Source organism: Ailuropoda melanoleuca, chromosome 4, assembly GCF_002007445.2.
Source record: "Ailuropoda melanoleuca isolate Jingjing chromosome 4, ASM200744v2, whole genome shotgun sequence".
Classification (NCBI taxonomy): domain Eukaryota; kingdom Metazoa; phylum Chordata; class Mammalia; order Carnivora; family Ursidae; genus Ailuropoda; species Ailuropoda melanoleuca.
The window spans coordinates 11,175,580-11,189,797 of record NC_048221.1 but is presented as its reverse complement, the minus strand read 5'-3'; the positions used below and the strand labels follow the sequence as shown (position 1 = coordinate 11,189,797).

The 14,218-nt window shown below is 58.0% G+C and overlaps 2 protein-coding genes across 6 annotated transcripts in view; both read left to right on the top strand.

The window, feature by feature from the left end:
- BRD4 (bromodomain containing 4) overlaps positions 1 to 5,758 on the top strand; it is an 89,636-nt gene extending 83,878 nt beyond the window's left edge. Inside the window, 7 exon segments of the mRNA XM_034657934.1 lie at positions 1 to 130; positions 3,023 to 3,135; positions 3,235 to 3,397; positions 3,529 to 3,659; positions 3,803 to 4,008; positions 4,094 to 4,328; positions 4,654 to 5,758. The exon segment at positions 1 to 130 is cut by the window's left edge and continues 104 nt beyond it. Coding sequence (XP_034513825.1) covers positions 1 to 130; positions 3,023 to 3,135; positions 3,235 to 3,397; positions 3,529 to 3,659; positions 3,803 to 4,008; positions 4,094 to 4,328; positions 4,654 to 4,722 — 1,047 coding nt within the window. The 3' untranslated portion in view covers positions 4,723 to 5,758.
- Positions 5,759 to 8,393: 2,635 nt separating this feature from the next.
- On the top strand, positions 8,394 to 12,953 carry EPHX3 (epoxide hydrolase 3). 5 transcript variants are annotated; one of them, XM_034657937.1, is made up of 10 exons: positions 8,394 to 8,818; positions 9,062 to 9,187; positions 9,353 to 9,452; positions 9,706 to 9,894; positions 10,107 to 10,192; positions 10,553 to 10,710; positions 10,801 to 10,929; positions 11,845 to 11,948; positions 12,042 to 12,178; positions 12,272 to 12,953. In XM_034657937.1, exons 4-10 carry the CDS (start codon positions 9,721 to 9,723, stop codon positions 12,495 to 12,497), a joined length of 1,014 nt encoding a protein of 337 aa, XP_034513828.1. In that variant the 5' UTR covers positions 8,394 to 8,818; positions 9,062 to 9,187; positions 9,353 to 9,452; positions 9,706 to 9,720; the 3' UTR covers positions 12,498 to 12,953. The 5 variants fall into 5 exon arrangements, with proteins under 5 accessions (XP_034513828.1, XP_034513829.1, XP_034513830.1 ...); XM_034657938.1 differs by lacking the exon at positions 9,062 to 9,187; XM_034657939.1 differs by having other exon boundaries at positions 9,353 to 9,894; positions 10,801 to 10,892; positions 11,904 to 11,948.
- Positions 12,954 to 14,218: the final 1,265 nt, after the last annotated feature.

Below are 14,218 nucleotides of genomic sequence, written 5' to 3'. Positions count from 1 at the left end.
CCCCCAGGCCAGCAGCCCCCACACCCACCCCCGGGCCAGCAGCCGCCGCCACCGCAGCCCGCCAAGCCTCAGCAAGTCATCCAGCATCACCCTTCACCCCGGCACCACAAGTCGGACCCCTATTCAACCGGTAAGTTGGCTTTTGCCTCTGGGCTCTGGGGAGGCTGGTGCTGGGCCCAGAATTTTGTCTTTAAGAAGCCAGACTGGTCAGCTCATGCTTCAGGCTGAGATGGGCTCAGAGCCCCACCTTGAAGGCTCTGGGTTGGTTGCAGAGGTGGCTGAAAGGGGGCATTGGTCCTTCACATAGTGTTATCTGGCTTGCATCCTGATGACTGGGAACAAGGTCCCCACTGGCCCTTCTCTTGGAACTCACAGTTAAGAGCATTACAGTACATCATGATCCTTCTAGTTGGGGAAGCCAGGAGCCAGGGGAAGCCAGGAGCCAGGGGAAGCCAGGGAGGCACCTGATCTGTTTCTGGAAGTCAGGGCAGACTTCCTGGAGGAGGTGATCAGAGGGTGACCCAGAGCTAATTTAACAAACAGGGTAGGGAGTGAGGTCCAGGCAGACCTAGGGGCAGGCCTGGACAGCAAGGGGCTCTTTGGGAACCTGTAGGACTAGGTGCTCTGCTCTCAGTGAGGCTCACTTGGTGGGAGTCAGGACCTTGTGGGAGAGAATTGGGCTAAAGCTGAAAGGTAGCTTGGGGTGTACACGGGAGCTGTTTTCCCTGGTCCATGTCTCCACAGTGATCCAGGCTGTCCTTTTTCTGTCGGTAGTGTTGATCAGACCACGCCCTCTCGCCTTTCCTGGCACTTGTTTTCTAAGTGTCTGTGACCAGAATGTGCTGGCCGGCCTCAGCGAGGGAATCGTTCCAGTCAATGCCTCATGGTGTGACATGTGAGGTTCAGGGTTGGGGCTCCTGGACTTGGCAGTACAGACCATGTAGCCTGCTGAGGGAGTGCAGGTGCCGCCTACAAATTGAACAGCAAGGCTGTTGATCTTAGGCTGTGACTGCTCCGAGATCTTGCAAAAGCTGCCAGGTACCAAGTGGATCATTGGACGCCCTGAGCCAAGAACAGCTGGCTGGCCTCCCTGAGAAAGGCTGGTGCTGGTCCTGGTCCTGGTCCTGGCAGCTAGCTGTGTAGCTGTGCCTGTTTTCACCCTTAAGGAAGGCCGGGCTTCCCTGTGGGGGGGCATTGATGAGCAGGAGATAGATGCCTTCAGTGGAGCTAGTTCTTAGAGGGGCAAATTCCCTCTGGCGACCTACACTGTGAGTCCTCATGCCCCCCTCCTCTGAGCTCCTATGGCCTGGGGTGGGTCACGGGGCAGCGTGGGTTGGAGCGCAGCTCGGGACTTTGGGCCAAAGCCGAGTTGGAGTTCCAAGGAGGTGCATCCCTGGGCACCTGGCCAGCTTGTAGGCACTACCCCTGAGCCACTGGGCCTCCCCTGTAGCTGCTGGTGGATGAGGCCACTGGCTGGCAGGTGATACAAGTCATAGATCCAAGCATCTGCCTGCCGTCACCCAGGTCAAGCCTCAGCAGGTGCTGCTGAGGGAGCCACCCCAGACGAGAGACTGTCACAGTCATGTGCCTGCAGATCCCTAGGCCTGGACTGGGGCCCCCAACACCAAGGCTGGTGAAACCAGCCACATGGGGCTGGGGACCCAGGTGCAGGTGTGGGCTGGTCTTCACGACCATGTTGTCTCCGAGCAGCTGTTCTGCCTTTCTGGGGTTAGGAGCAAGCTCTGGCTTTAAAGAGATGGGCAGGGAGGGTCCACCATACCTGAGGCATTGCGGTCTGTGCCTGGTCTGGGCCAGGCCCAGGGGGCTGGTGGAGGACTGAGGGTGTCGGTGTGTCTGCTGGCAGATGGCAGCTGGAATCCAATCTGAAGGAGGGCAGTGGAAGGGCTCCATGCAGAGCTTGGGTTAGGTTGTTCAGGGCCAGGAGCAAGTGCGCTGCAGAGAGGTGGCTTTGTTTTGTGGACAAGTGCGGCTTGTCCCATGCTGGAGCTGGCCAAGACATGTCAGGGATTCAAGCAGGAGGGTGGTTCCATGCTAGAGTAGGTGGAAGAGTCGAAGGCAGTACTTGGTGACTGTGACCTAGGGCTGTTTTCTCATCAGTGAAGCTGAGGTGTCAGACTTAAGTGCTCTGATGGTGCTTTCCAGCCTCCTGCTTTGTGCCAGGTAACTTGGACTTTGTGGCTGCCTGGATCTCCACTCTCCCACCCACCCACCTTTGGTTTGAGGAAGGTGGGTGGTGGGCTGGCCCAATTCCTGTAAGAACCACAAGCCGAGGACCTGTTCTACCAGCTCTGCTATGGTGCAGGCCAGTTCCAGGCATCCTTCTTGTGTGGGGCTTGCAGACTAAGTTGTGTGGGGAGGGTCTCCTGGGGATCCGATCCTGGTCCAGATTCGTCCATGCAGGCAGGTTAAGCCATGTACAGGGACAGCTGGGAGCCCAAGCTGTCTGTTCTGTAAGGTTATTGATGTCCCTTTTTTTTTTTTTTTAAGATTTTATTTATTTACTTGTCAGAGTGCATGCACACAAGCAGGGGGAGCAGCAGGCAGAAGGAGAAGCAGGCTCCCCGCCGAGCAAGGAGCCCCATGCGGGACTCAATCCCAGGACCCTGGGATCATGCATGACCTGAGCCAAAGGCAGGCGCTTAACCAACTGAGGCACCCAGGCATCCTATTGATGTCCCTTGTATTTAACCCAGGCTGTGCCATGGGGCCATCTGGAGAACTTCTAAAAAGTACTCAGGCCCAGACCTTACCTGTGACCAACTACATCAGGATCTGCACTTGTCAGAGATTCCTGATGATTCTGACACACAGGGCATCACATGCCAGGACTGATCTCATGGCTCCACGAAGCCCTGCTGTACGCTGAGCTCGGGGCCTGATGTGCCTGGGGCTCAGCTGGTGTGGGTCCCCCCCCCTCCCAGGTTAGGAGGGCGCCTGGGTGGGCCCCGGCCAGTGGCGGCCACACAAGTTCTGCTGACATGCTCCTTGTCCCCTCTCCTAGGTCACCTCCGCGAAGCCCCCTCCCCGCTTATGATACATTCCCCCCAGATGCCACCGTTCCAGAGCCTAACCCACCAGTCGCCACCCCAGCAAAACGTTCAGCCTAAGAAGCAGGTAAAGGGCAGGGCTGGGCCACAGCCCCCAGGGCCAGGTGCGGGCCGGTGCCAGAAGCACCCACCTGCCTCACCGTTCACCGTGCCTGTGCCATCCCAGGAGCTGCGTGCGGCCTCTGTGGTCCAGCCCCAGCCCCTGGTGGTGGTGAAGGAGGAGAAGATCCACTCACCCATCATTCGCAGCGAGCCTTTCAGCCCCTCACTGCGGCCAGAGCCCCCTAAACACCCAGAGAGCATCAAGGCGCCTGTTCACTTGCCCCAACGTGAGTGTCCTCTCTGCCCCTGGCCTGCACTGGAGGGGAGCTTTCTGTGGGCTGGTTGACTCTACCCTGCTGGGCTTGGGGGCAGGAGAGAATGGGCCCTGGCCCAGGGCCACAAGCTCTTTGTGTTCCAGGGCCTGAGATGAAGCCTGTGGACGTCGGGAGGCCTGTGATCCGGCCCCCTGAGCAAAACGCGCCCCCACCAGGGGCACCTGACAAGGACAAACAGAAACAGGAGCCGAAGACGCCAGTTGCACCCAAAAAGGTAGGATCAGTGAGTCCACAAGTGTCCCCATGCCAGGGAGGCACCTTGGGGGAGGGAGGTGTGCCCTTACGCTTTGGGCCTCTCAGGAGGAGTCCAGGTGCGGAAAGGCCCCTCAGCCACCCTGTGGTTTCTCTGCCTGGCAGGACTTGAAAATCAAGAACATGGGCTCTTGGGCTAGCTTGGTGCAGAAGCATCCCACCACCCCGTCCTCCACAGCCAAGTCCTCGAGTGACAGCTTCGAGCAGTTCCGCCGGGCTGCCAGGGAGAAGGAGGAGCGCGAGAAGGCCCTGAAGGCGCAGGCCGAGCACGCTGAGAAGGAGAAGGAGCGACTTCGGCAGGAACGCATGAGGTGGGCTGGGGTCACAGGCAGCCTGGGGCCTCTGGGGCTGGCGCTGCCCCCGTGCTGACCGGCAGCTCTGCTCTGCTCTGCTCAGGAGCCGAGAGGATGAGGATGTGCTGGAGCAGGCCCGGCGAGCCCACGAGGAGGCACGCCGGCGCCAGGAGCAGCAGCAGCAGCAACGGCAGGAGCAGCAGCAGCAGCAGCAGGCCGCCGCCGTGGCCGCCGCCGCTGCCGCCCCCCAGGCCCAGAGCTCCCAGCCCCAGTCCATGCTGGACCAACAGAGGGAGTTGGCCCGAAAGCGGGAGCAGGAGCGAAGGCGCCGGGAAGCGGTGAGTAGGGGACCTCTGGGCGGGGCTCTACCCTTGGAGGGGCTGGGGAAGCGGACTGGGAACCTCGGGGTGAGGGCAGTCACTCTCTGAGAGGTGGGGTGCGTGGGAAGCTCGTGGGGTGGGTGCTCAGGACGGGGCTCCTGCTTGTCTGCACTGTGCTGGCCTCGAGGTCTCTCAGGTGGCTCAGGCCCAGTGTTGGGAGGTTCCTGGGTGTGGCCCTGAGGGCCTAGCCTGTGCTGGGGGTGGGGGTGGGGGATTTGGAAGCTGTAGTAAGGGTAGGACACCTAGTCTCACTGCCTTCCTCCCTCCCTCTTCTCCCATCCAGATGGCAGCTACCATTGACATGAATTTCCAGAGTGATCTATTGTCAATATTTGAAGAAAATCTTTTCTGAGAGCACCTAGGTGACTTCTGACTTTGATTTTCTGGCGAAACGTTGACTCTCCATAGTGTTAGGGGCGGCAGTGGAGGCGGTAGCAGCGGCAAGGGGGTGTCTCCGGGCCTGGCCCTCCTGCATGCTATGCCCGGGGCAGGCCTGACGGGCAGCTGAGGATCGCAGAGCCTGTCTGCCTTACAGCCAGCTGGACGTCCCGCCACCCACCACCCCCTCACAGGACGTCAGCTCAGAGCACGCCTCTCCATGAGCAAGTGCCGGCCAGACCCAAGCCGCGTGTCCCCGCGTGCGGGGCAGAGGTCCTGCTCTCCGCCAAATGTCTACACAGTATACAGAGGACATTGTTGCTGCCGCCACCGTGACTGGTTTTCTGTCCCCGAGAACGTGACGTTCGTGACGTCCTGCCCACCAAGAGTCCTTCCCCCACACCCCAGCCACCACCGCCCGCTCCCAGGAGGCCAGGGCAGGCCCAAGTGAGCTGGAGGCGGGCGAGGGCGCCGGCCCACCCCTTTGCTGGCACTGACTTTGCCTTGAACAGACCCCACCCCTCCCCTCCCCCCACAAGCCTTTAATCGAGAGCCGCTCTCTGTAAGTGTTCGCTTGTGCAAAAGGGAATAGTGCCGTGGAGGTGTGTGTGTGTCCATGGCAATTTGGAGCGAGGTGACTGTCACACGTGCGTGTGTGGGCCGGCCTCGCCCAGTGAGTGAGGCCACCAACCAAAGTCAGTTCCTTCCCACCTGTGTTTCTGGGTTTTTTTTTTTTCTATATATATATTTTTTGTTGGATTCTATTTTATTTTTAATTCTCTCTTCTCCTCCAGACACAATGGCACTGCTTATCTCCGAAATGGTGTGATCGTCTCCTCATTGAGCGGCGGCTGCCACCGCGCTGTGGGTAGTGTGTGACCGTGGCTGTACTGTGTAGTGAACATAGTTGGCATATCTTTGTTTGAAGTTTGTTGGTGACTCCACCAAACTGGTGTAAAAAAACTCAAAAAAAAAAAAAAACCCCACAAAAAACAAAACAAAACACAAAACACAAAAAAAACTGCCTATATTTTACTCAGTTTCAAACTTTATTAGTCTATTTTTAATTATAAAGCCATGTTTTCTTTTCCCTCCCCCCCTTGTTTGTTTTTAACGTCAGATCTGTTTGAGTTGGTTTTTTTGGTTTTTTTTTTTTTGTTTTTTTTTTTTTTTTTTACCAGGAAAGGAAGGGCCAGGGGACGAGGCAGGCACCGGGGGCTGGGGGGCCACAGACTACNGGAACCCACTCTACACCACGACGCTGGTGCCTCAGTGTTGGCCAAACTCTGGAGTCACTGACTGGTTTGACTTTCATACGGTGAATATGCATTTGGTCTGTACTGATCATGGAATAAACACATCTCTCTTTTTTAATGCTGGCGTCTTCCTGACATTTCTTTTTGAACCACCTGTTGCCTAGGCTAGGCCCAGGGGCCCCTCTGGATCCCCGACCATCTCTGTACAAGAATTAGCATCAGGGGCAACCTAACCCGTCTCCCGTGACCAAGCTGAAGCTGTGACAGGGAGCCCAGGTACCCATTCTTCCTGTGGACCCTGGCCTTCTAGGTGGGTAACGTGCTCCAGCAGAACCTGGCCAAACTCCAGACAGTATTCTTCCCTCTCGCCCTCCTCCATCCTGGTCCCCCACTCACCAGAGGACTTGGGCTGCTTCTCCCACCTTGTCTGCCTCTACCTTAACTACTCCTTTCATTTAAGCTCAGGGTTAACCAGATGTTCCTAGATAAGTGTACACCGCACCCCCTCAGCCAGGATCCTCACCTCCCATGCATGAAGGCACACGCACATTCCTACCCAAGAGAGCCTGCCGTGTGGCTGCTGGTGTGCCCGCCAGCATGCACAAGGCAAGGGCAGCACTCAAAAGTGGCCCCGGGATGTAAGATGAAAGTGTATCATTTATGTGTGCAGAGACACAAACTGAAGCATTTCTAGCACTGTTTATTAACCCTTATCCCCCTTTGTTTTTCAACCAGAAAAGCCCTTGTATGATCTTGTGTTTGGGATCTGTGAAACCTCCTGGCAAGGGTATAGTTCAGGCATCTAGCCAGAGGCCCCCAGTTGCCTCTCTGCCCCTGCCCCTGACCCCCAGCAGGCACTTCCTCGTGTCACTTTGCTGGTTCAAGTGGGACTTAGATTTTGGTTCTTTGGGGTTTCTTCCATCTCATCCCGCCCCCTCATTTCTGTTCTCTGTTTTGTTCAGTAACTTCCCCAGGCCAGGTCCGACTGTTTAGCTGGAGAAATGGTTTTGTCTGCACCTTCCTTCTAAAGATAGAACTCTGCCATGGCCCTCTCCACACCTTCCTGATGGGTGTTTCTCTAACTGGGTTGTAATTAGAACTTGATCTATTTAATTTCTCTGGCCATTTCCCACTCCCTCCCACAGTACTAGAAATCTTAGTCCTATACAAGAGTAAGAGGTGTGTACAAGCCCCCACTGTACTGTATGCACGGATCGCTTGGCCAATAATTATGTCAGTGAATCTGAGACTTGTATTAAACACTTTAGACATTTGTAGAAGGGAATTCGTAGACTTTTCACTTATATACTAAAGGTTTTTTTTTTTTTTTGTGCAGTTCTCATTGCAAAAATAAACATTTGTACTGAATATAAAATTACCACCCTGTGACTACCGCTGTCTTTTTGTTTGAGGGTAGAGCTGGGGGTGGGGGGATGGTGAGAGTCAGTTTTGTGTAGCAGAGAAAGAAGGGAGATCCCCAGACACCCACTAGCCATGCAGCCAGATTAGAGGACTTGGGAGGGATACCGGGATCATCCAGTGGTTGGAGAACGGATTTGATGGAAAGTGTAAAAGAAACCAAAGCTTTGATACAGGCTAATAGTGCAAGAAAAGAAAGGTACTAAGTACAGAGGGAATAAACCTTTGTACAATACCAGCCGTGTAATCATAGCCGTCTACCGACACTGAGATACGTTGTTTACTGAGGCGGAACCACATAAGCCACTATTCCCTTTTACGTAGGAGCCCACAGACTTAATTATGGTCCCAGGACAGTGTAATGTTTAGCAGCCAGAACAATGCAAAGGTAAGGTTAGCAGTGGGAGGTGACAAAAACAATGAGCGGAGTGCTTACAGTTAAAGGAAACCAATAGGAAAACTAAAAACGGGTAGGGCCTGTCCAGTGGTGACGACGGAGTCGATGCAATGCTTAATGCCCCAAATTGGTCATCAAGAAATAGCCACACAAGCGCATTGAGAGTTACCTGGATAACCACCAGAAGAAAGCTAAAAGCATTCTGATGGCTGCCTCCGGGCGGAAGGAGAGGTGGAGCCCGAGATTGTTGCTTTTTTCTGTAAATCCTGTTCAGCAAGCTGTGTGGCTTTAGGCAAATGACTTAATTCCCGAGTTTCAGGTTCGTGGTCTGTAATACAGGGATGTGATAATAGTGCCTACACTTAATAGGGGTGTTATACAGGTTAAACGATGAGTGACCCTGAAATGTTCAGGATCTTGGGGGAAGGTTGCAAAACAGGAGGAGGAAGCTGGCCTTGGGCCTGTCGCCCGACCCTGACCCACTTCCTCTTTCAGACAGAGCTCCAGCGGCTCAACCGGCCCGGTCCTCCGTCTGCCGGGCCGGGCCTGTCTTCTAGAAGTCTGTCNCAGACAGAGCTCCAGCGGCTCAACCGGCCCGGTCCTCCGTCTGCCGGGCCGGGCCTGTCTTCAAGAAGTCTGTCTCCGGGTCTTCGTTGGTCGGCACCGGCGGAACCCTGGGCCTCAACACCTGCCGATTGGCTGCCGGGCGAGGCCTGTCGCCCGCACGTCAATAACCACCGCCTTCCAATCACAGCCGTGCAGGGGCGGGCCGATGACGGGCCCGCTGGACTAACTGGAGGCTGGCGCTGGGTCGAGGCCACTGGACCCGCCGTTGGAACCAGGCCCGGGTGAGGGTGCTGCTAGGTCTCTCCCATCCAGGCCAAGGACAGGGTTGCGCGCTCCAGGAAGGGGAGCTCTCGGAAGGCGGCGGCAAGGGCCCCCCCAGGCCTCCTCTGCTTGCAGCGACCACCAGCGCCTCCCTACTAATCCCAGCCAAGGTACTACCTGTCCCCCTCCTTCCGCTTCCGGGCCCGCCCTCCCCGCCATATTAGGTTCCGNGCCCCCCCCCCCCCGCCATATTAGGTTCCGGCCCCGCCCCCCGTCTCATTGGCCCGGACTCAGGCCGACCCCCAGCTTACTGGCTCAGCCCTCGCACCCAAACCTTAGGGCCCAGCTTCGGGCCTTCTCCCGCCCAACTTCAAGGCCCCGCTCCATCTAAGCCCTACCCTCTCCCCGCCCAGCCTTTAAGCCACGCCGCACTCCTGCGTCGCTTCAAGGCCAAGTTGGGGTCAAGTTTCTGGCTCGCAGGCCGCACCTACCCTGCGTTGCCCCGCCCCTTCGCTCCACGCTCCGCCCATCTCACCCAGGTACCCCACCCCCACCCCCCGCCTTCGTTAGTCCACCTATCAATCTCCCCCTACACTTCAGATCCCCACCCACCCGCGGCGGGAGTCCTACTAGACCCCGCCCCCTCCTTAAGCCCCGCCCAAGCCTGCCTAGGCCCTGCCCGCAGTTCTCCTCCTCTCCCCAAGGCTCCTCCCCAGCCACCGAAGCCTGGTCCTCGCAGGCTCCATCCCCGCACCCATCCTGTTCCCTGTCGCCGTCGTGCCCAGGTGTCTACCTGGCACTTAGGTGAGTCGTGTGCGGCGGCGGTTTCGGTCTAAGCCTCCCGCCTCTTCTCCCGGAGCGTTCCTCAAGCCCCGAAGGCACGGAGGGGCCCCAGACCAAAGGCGGTGGGCTCCCCAGCCCGGGTCCCGCCGCGGTGCGGCTGCTTGCGCCCCCCGCCCACACCCCCAAAGGCAGCGCCGAAGTCGTCCCAGGTCGCGGCGACATGCCCGAGCTGGTGGTGACAGCGCTACTGGCGCCGTCGCGCCTCACTCTGAAGCTGCTGCGCGCCTTCATGTGGAGCCTCGTGTTCTCCGCGGCGCTGGTGGCCGCCGCCGTCTATGGCTGCATCGCGTTCACACACGTGCTGTGCCGGCCCCGGCGCGGCTGCTGCGGGCGCCCCCGGAGCACCCCGCCCGCCTGTTTGAGCGACCCCACGCTGGGCGAACACTGCTTCCTGACCCTCAAGGTGAGCGCACGCGCGCCCCGGGGCGGGGGGAGGGGGTGTGGCCGTGGGGGCTTGGGGGGTAGAGCAGCCCGGGAGGTCGGGCCTGTGGGGCTGGGGCGGGCAGGGTGAGCAGACAGCAACTGGTTGAATCCAAATCTGGGTCTGCACGTGGCCGGGGTGTTCAAGCCTAGCGAGGAAGGGTTCCCCAGGTCTCAGACGGTGCCCTCCCGCAGAGCTCGGGCTTGCGCCTGCACTATGTCTCCGCTGGACGTGGCAATGGGACCCTCATGCTGTTTCTGCACGGCTTCCCAGAGAACTGGTAGGTCTGAAGCCCAGGGTCCCAGGGCACACAAGGCTGGAGGTGGAGCTGGAAGTGGAACTTGGACCACCAGGGCATCCAGGAGGTGGACACTTGGGCTGGATAGATTGAGGGCCCAAAGTGTACAGATGGGGTGCTGGAGGACAGGGGTCTGTGTACAGGAGGAGGCCCTGACAGGATGGGACAAAGCGGTCTTGGATCCAGGGTGCAGCTGACCTTGCCCTAGGCCTGGGGCTCCCCCATCTTCCTTTCTGGGAAGCCCAGGGCAGGAAGGTGGGGCCCCCGGAAGGCCCCTGCTGGGTGTAGTGCAGAGGCAAAGCCTGGGGACCCTGACAGCCTCCCTCCCCACCCGCCTGACAGGTTCTCCTGGCGCTACCAGCTTTGGGAGTTCCAGAGCCGCTTCCACGTGGTGGCTGTGGACCTACGGGGATACGGCTCCTCAGATGCCCCTCGGGATGTAGACTGTTACACCACGGACCTACTGATGACGGACATCCAGGATGTCATCCTGGGCCTGGGTGGGGTACCCACATTCCAGGCCTGGCCTCCCTCACCCTGCCTCACCTCTCCCTGGTATCTTACTTACACCAGTTCCTCTGGCCCCCCAGGTTATTCCAAGTGTATCCTGGTGGCCCATGACTGGGGTGCGCTCCTTGCCTGGAATTTCTCCATCTACTACCCATCCCTGGTCGAGCGGATGGTAATTGTCAGTGCTGCCCCCATGTCTGTGTACCAAGGTGTGTTGGGGAGTCCAGGGCACTGGGATATGCCTGTGTGGAGGAGCCTGTGTTTGTGTTTTCACCTCCTGGTCCACCAGTCAACACTTCAGGGCCTGGGGACACACATGACCCTCCCAATCTACAGTCAGTGACAGTACATTTAGGAGTGACTCATATGTTTTAAGCACTTACAGGTAACCATTGTTCTGACAAGGAGCTTGCATACAGTAACCGACACAAGCCTCCTGAGCATATGAAAGTGTTATTATCTTCGTGGTGCAGTTGGGGGAAACTGAGGCAAGAGAGGTTAAATGCCTTTCTTCTGGCAAGGAAGGTATAGATAAGTAAGCAACTACAATAGCATGAGATGTCTGTCACCTCACCTGATCCTCTTTCCCACTGTCACAGCCGAAGTGACATAGTGACATGGCCTCTCTTACCTTTTTTCTCTTTCTCTCTGTCTCCCTCTCTCTCCCTCTCTCCCTCCCTCTTGGTTATTTTTTCTTGTCTGTCTCTGTCTGTAGACTGTCAGCTCCCCAGGGGCAAGGGAGTTTTGTCTGTTCTGTTTACTGCTGTGTCTCCAGGGTTTTAAACGGGCCCTGGTACCCAGTAGGTGCTCAATAAATACTGAAATGCATCCAGGCCTGGGCAGGGGAAGCACACCAGTGGCTCTGGGGGCCCCTGGGAGCTGCAGAGGGAGGTGCCCGCATTCTGTGGGTACAATGACAACTNGGGGGGGGGGGGGGGGGGGGCGGGGAGAAGCTGCTTCCAGGCCCAGAGGAGTGTCGAGAGTCCTCACGGGCTCTGGCAGACAGCGATGACATTCCTGAGTGTTGGCGCATCCTGTGTGCCTGACCTGGGTGCCTGTAGGAGTGCAGGGGTGTGGGGCCACCTCAGGCCCAGGCCTCACATCTGCCTTTCCCCTGCCCCCAGACTACTCTATACGCCACATCGGCCAGTTCTTCCGTTCCAACTACATTTTCCTGTTCCAGCTTCCCTGGCTGCCTGAGAAACTACTGTCCATGTCTGACTTCCAGGTGCAGTGGGGCGAAGGCCGGCCGTAGGTGGAGGGTAGCGGGTTGGGCCTGGGCAGACTGGGCACTGAAACCACAGTCCTGTTGTGTACCCAGATCCTGAAGACCACCCTCACACACCGCAAGAGAGGCATCCCACACTTAACCCCCAGCGAGCTCGAGGCCTTCCTTTATGACTTCTCACAGCCCGGTGGTCTCACGGGGCCCCTCAACTATTACCGAAACCTCTTCAGGTGAGAGCAGACCCAGGGGGGAAAGCTCAGGAGAGTTGTGGGGGCAGGGAGTTGGAGTGGTGATTCTTCTGTCTGTCTGTGTCTTGGCCATAGGAACTTCCCCCTGGAGCCCCAGGAGCTGGCCACACCCACGCTGCTGCTGTGGGGAGAGAAGGACACCTACTTCGAGCAGGGGCTGGTGGGAGCCATCAGCAGTCGCTTTGTGCCCGGCCGGCTGGAGGCCCACATCCTGCCAGGTGTGGGGCACTGGATCCCACAGAGCAACCCTGAGGAGATGCACGAGTACATGTGGGCCTTCTTGCGAGACCTGCTGGACTAGTGGCCCTTGCTCGCTGGCTTGTGTGCGCGTAGGAGTCCACACAACGTACATACAAGGGTGGGCTCCCGAATCGTGCGCAGGCGTGGAACTCCTAGGCCGCACACAAGGGTATCTGTGGATGCCTTCAGGCGCACCAGCCTGTGGGCTCACACACAGGTGTGAGTGTGTGTGCAGGTGAACAAGCCCTTCAACCCTGGAGAACCAGGTCCAGCTCTTCTCTGGAGCTAGGTGCAGAATGTCCTACCTCTCCCCTCCCCTGGGGCCTTACTCTTCTTGCCAAAGTCAGCCCCCAGAGCAGCACCAACCCCAGACCCTGACCTTCCTGTCCCTGGCTTTCCTCTCCAGTCCAAGTCTTCAGCTAAATGCTGCTGCGTCCAACAGGGTACTGGCAGCCACATCTGGCTGCTTCAGTTTACATGCAAAGTAATTAAAATCAATTAAAAATTCAGTTCCTCAGCCACTCTGGCTATACTCCAAGGGCTCAATTGCCACATCAGTGGAAAGCATTCAGTTGGACAGTGCTGAGGAGGGTGCTCCTAGACTAGGGGTATCCACACCTGGCTCCTGACCTGCTCCCCCAGGGAGGGCCCTCATGTGCAAGCAGCTGGGTGTCTAGAGTCCTGTCTAGCCTGGCCCTGAACAGCTCCCACGGTCTTCCTCCCAGTTGTGACTCCAGGCCTCGTAAGGTCAAGTTCTCTTGCTGTGGCCTGCGAAGGATCCCTGGGACCCCTGTCTCCGATCCATGGAAAAACAGCTCTAGGCTCTGTTAGGATGGGTGTGTGAGATTCTGGACTGGCACAGGAAGGGACCAGCTCCCCGAAGGATCATCTGAGGACTGAGGCCTGCCTCTCCAGCTCCTGGAATCTTCTCTAAATGAACCACAGTTTCTGCTGATTCTTTCTGGGGTCCTCTGGCTCCAGCCTCCAGAAGAGGGTGGTACAAGTAGAGGGCGAACCATCCAGCCCTAGGCTGGTGACAGCACCTCCATCTCCCCAGCCTTTGCCTGGCCTTTGGGGACAGTGCCATGACCTGCTGCATGGTGAATCTCTCTGGGGACCAGCAGTCTCAGAAATACATTCTTTTATTCCTGGGATGGGCCAGCCTGGCTAACGCCTGCCTGCTGGTCATCCCCCTCTGTCCTCTCTTGTCTCCAACGTAACATCCTTCCACTCATCGTGTGTCAGGCACTGATCTAGGCCCTCGTTGTGGAGTTAGCAGAGAACAGGTGCAGAGAGCTATGTGAGTGTATGACGGCTCGGAAAAGGCTTCCCTCGCTGGGGGACGCACTTCTGAGCATAAGTAGGAATGTCGGAGGCAGAAATAAGCTTGGGCTACTGGAGTAACAACGTGGGGATTAGCGGCTGCTAGGGCAGAGCGAAGGAGGAGAAGAGGCCACACAGCCAGACCGCCAGGGGCTGCCACGACTTTGGATTCAATTCTCAAGGGGAGCCAGGGGAGGGTTTTCAGCAGGGGAGGGACATGGCTTGCATTTTGAAAAGCTCCCTGTTGTGGCTGGACAGTCCCATGCAAGAGAGCGAGCGGGGTGACAGGCAGGGGGCTATGCACAGCCTCAGCACGGGGCGGCCCCTTAGACCCGACGGGAGCCGGGACCCCCAGCGCCCGACCCGCCCCGGGGCCCCCACCACCCCTGCCAGGGTGGGAGCAGTGCCCCCTAGGGGCGAGGAGATGGGCCGGAGGGGAAGGGGACCCCGCGATCTCGG

Excerpts from the sequence above, each read along its gene's own strand:
- EPHX3 (XM_034657936.1), top strand. The coding sequence starts at position 9,652 with ATGCCCGAGCTGGTGGTGACAGCGCTACTGGCGCCGTCGCGCCTCACT. Across the intron at positions 10,711-10,800 it reads GGATGTCATCCTGGGCCTGG|GTTATTCCAAGTGTATCCTG; the intron begins GTGGGGTACCCA and ends CTGGCCCCCCAG. Across the intron at positions 12,179-12,271 it reads TATTACCGAAACCTCTTCAG|GAACTTCCCCCTGGAGCCCC; the intron begins GTGAGAGCAGAC and ends TCTTGGCCATAG.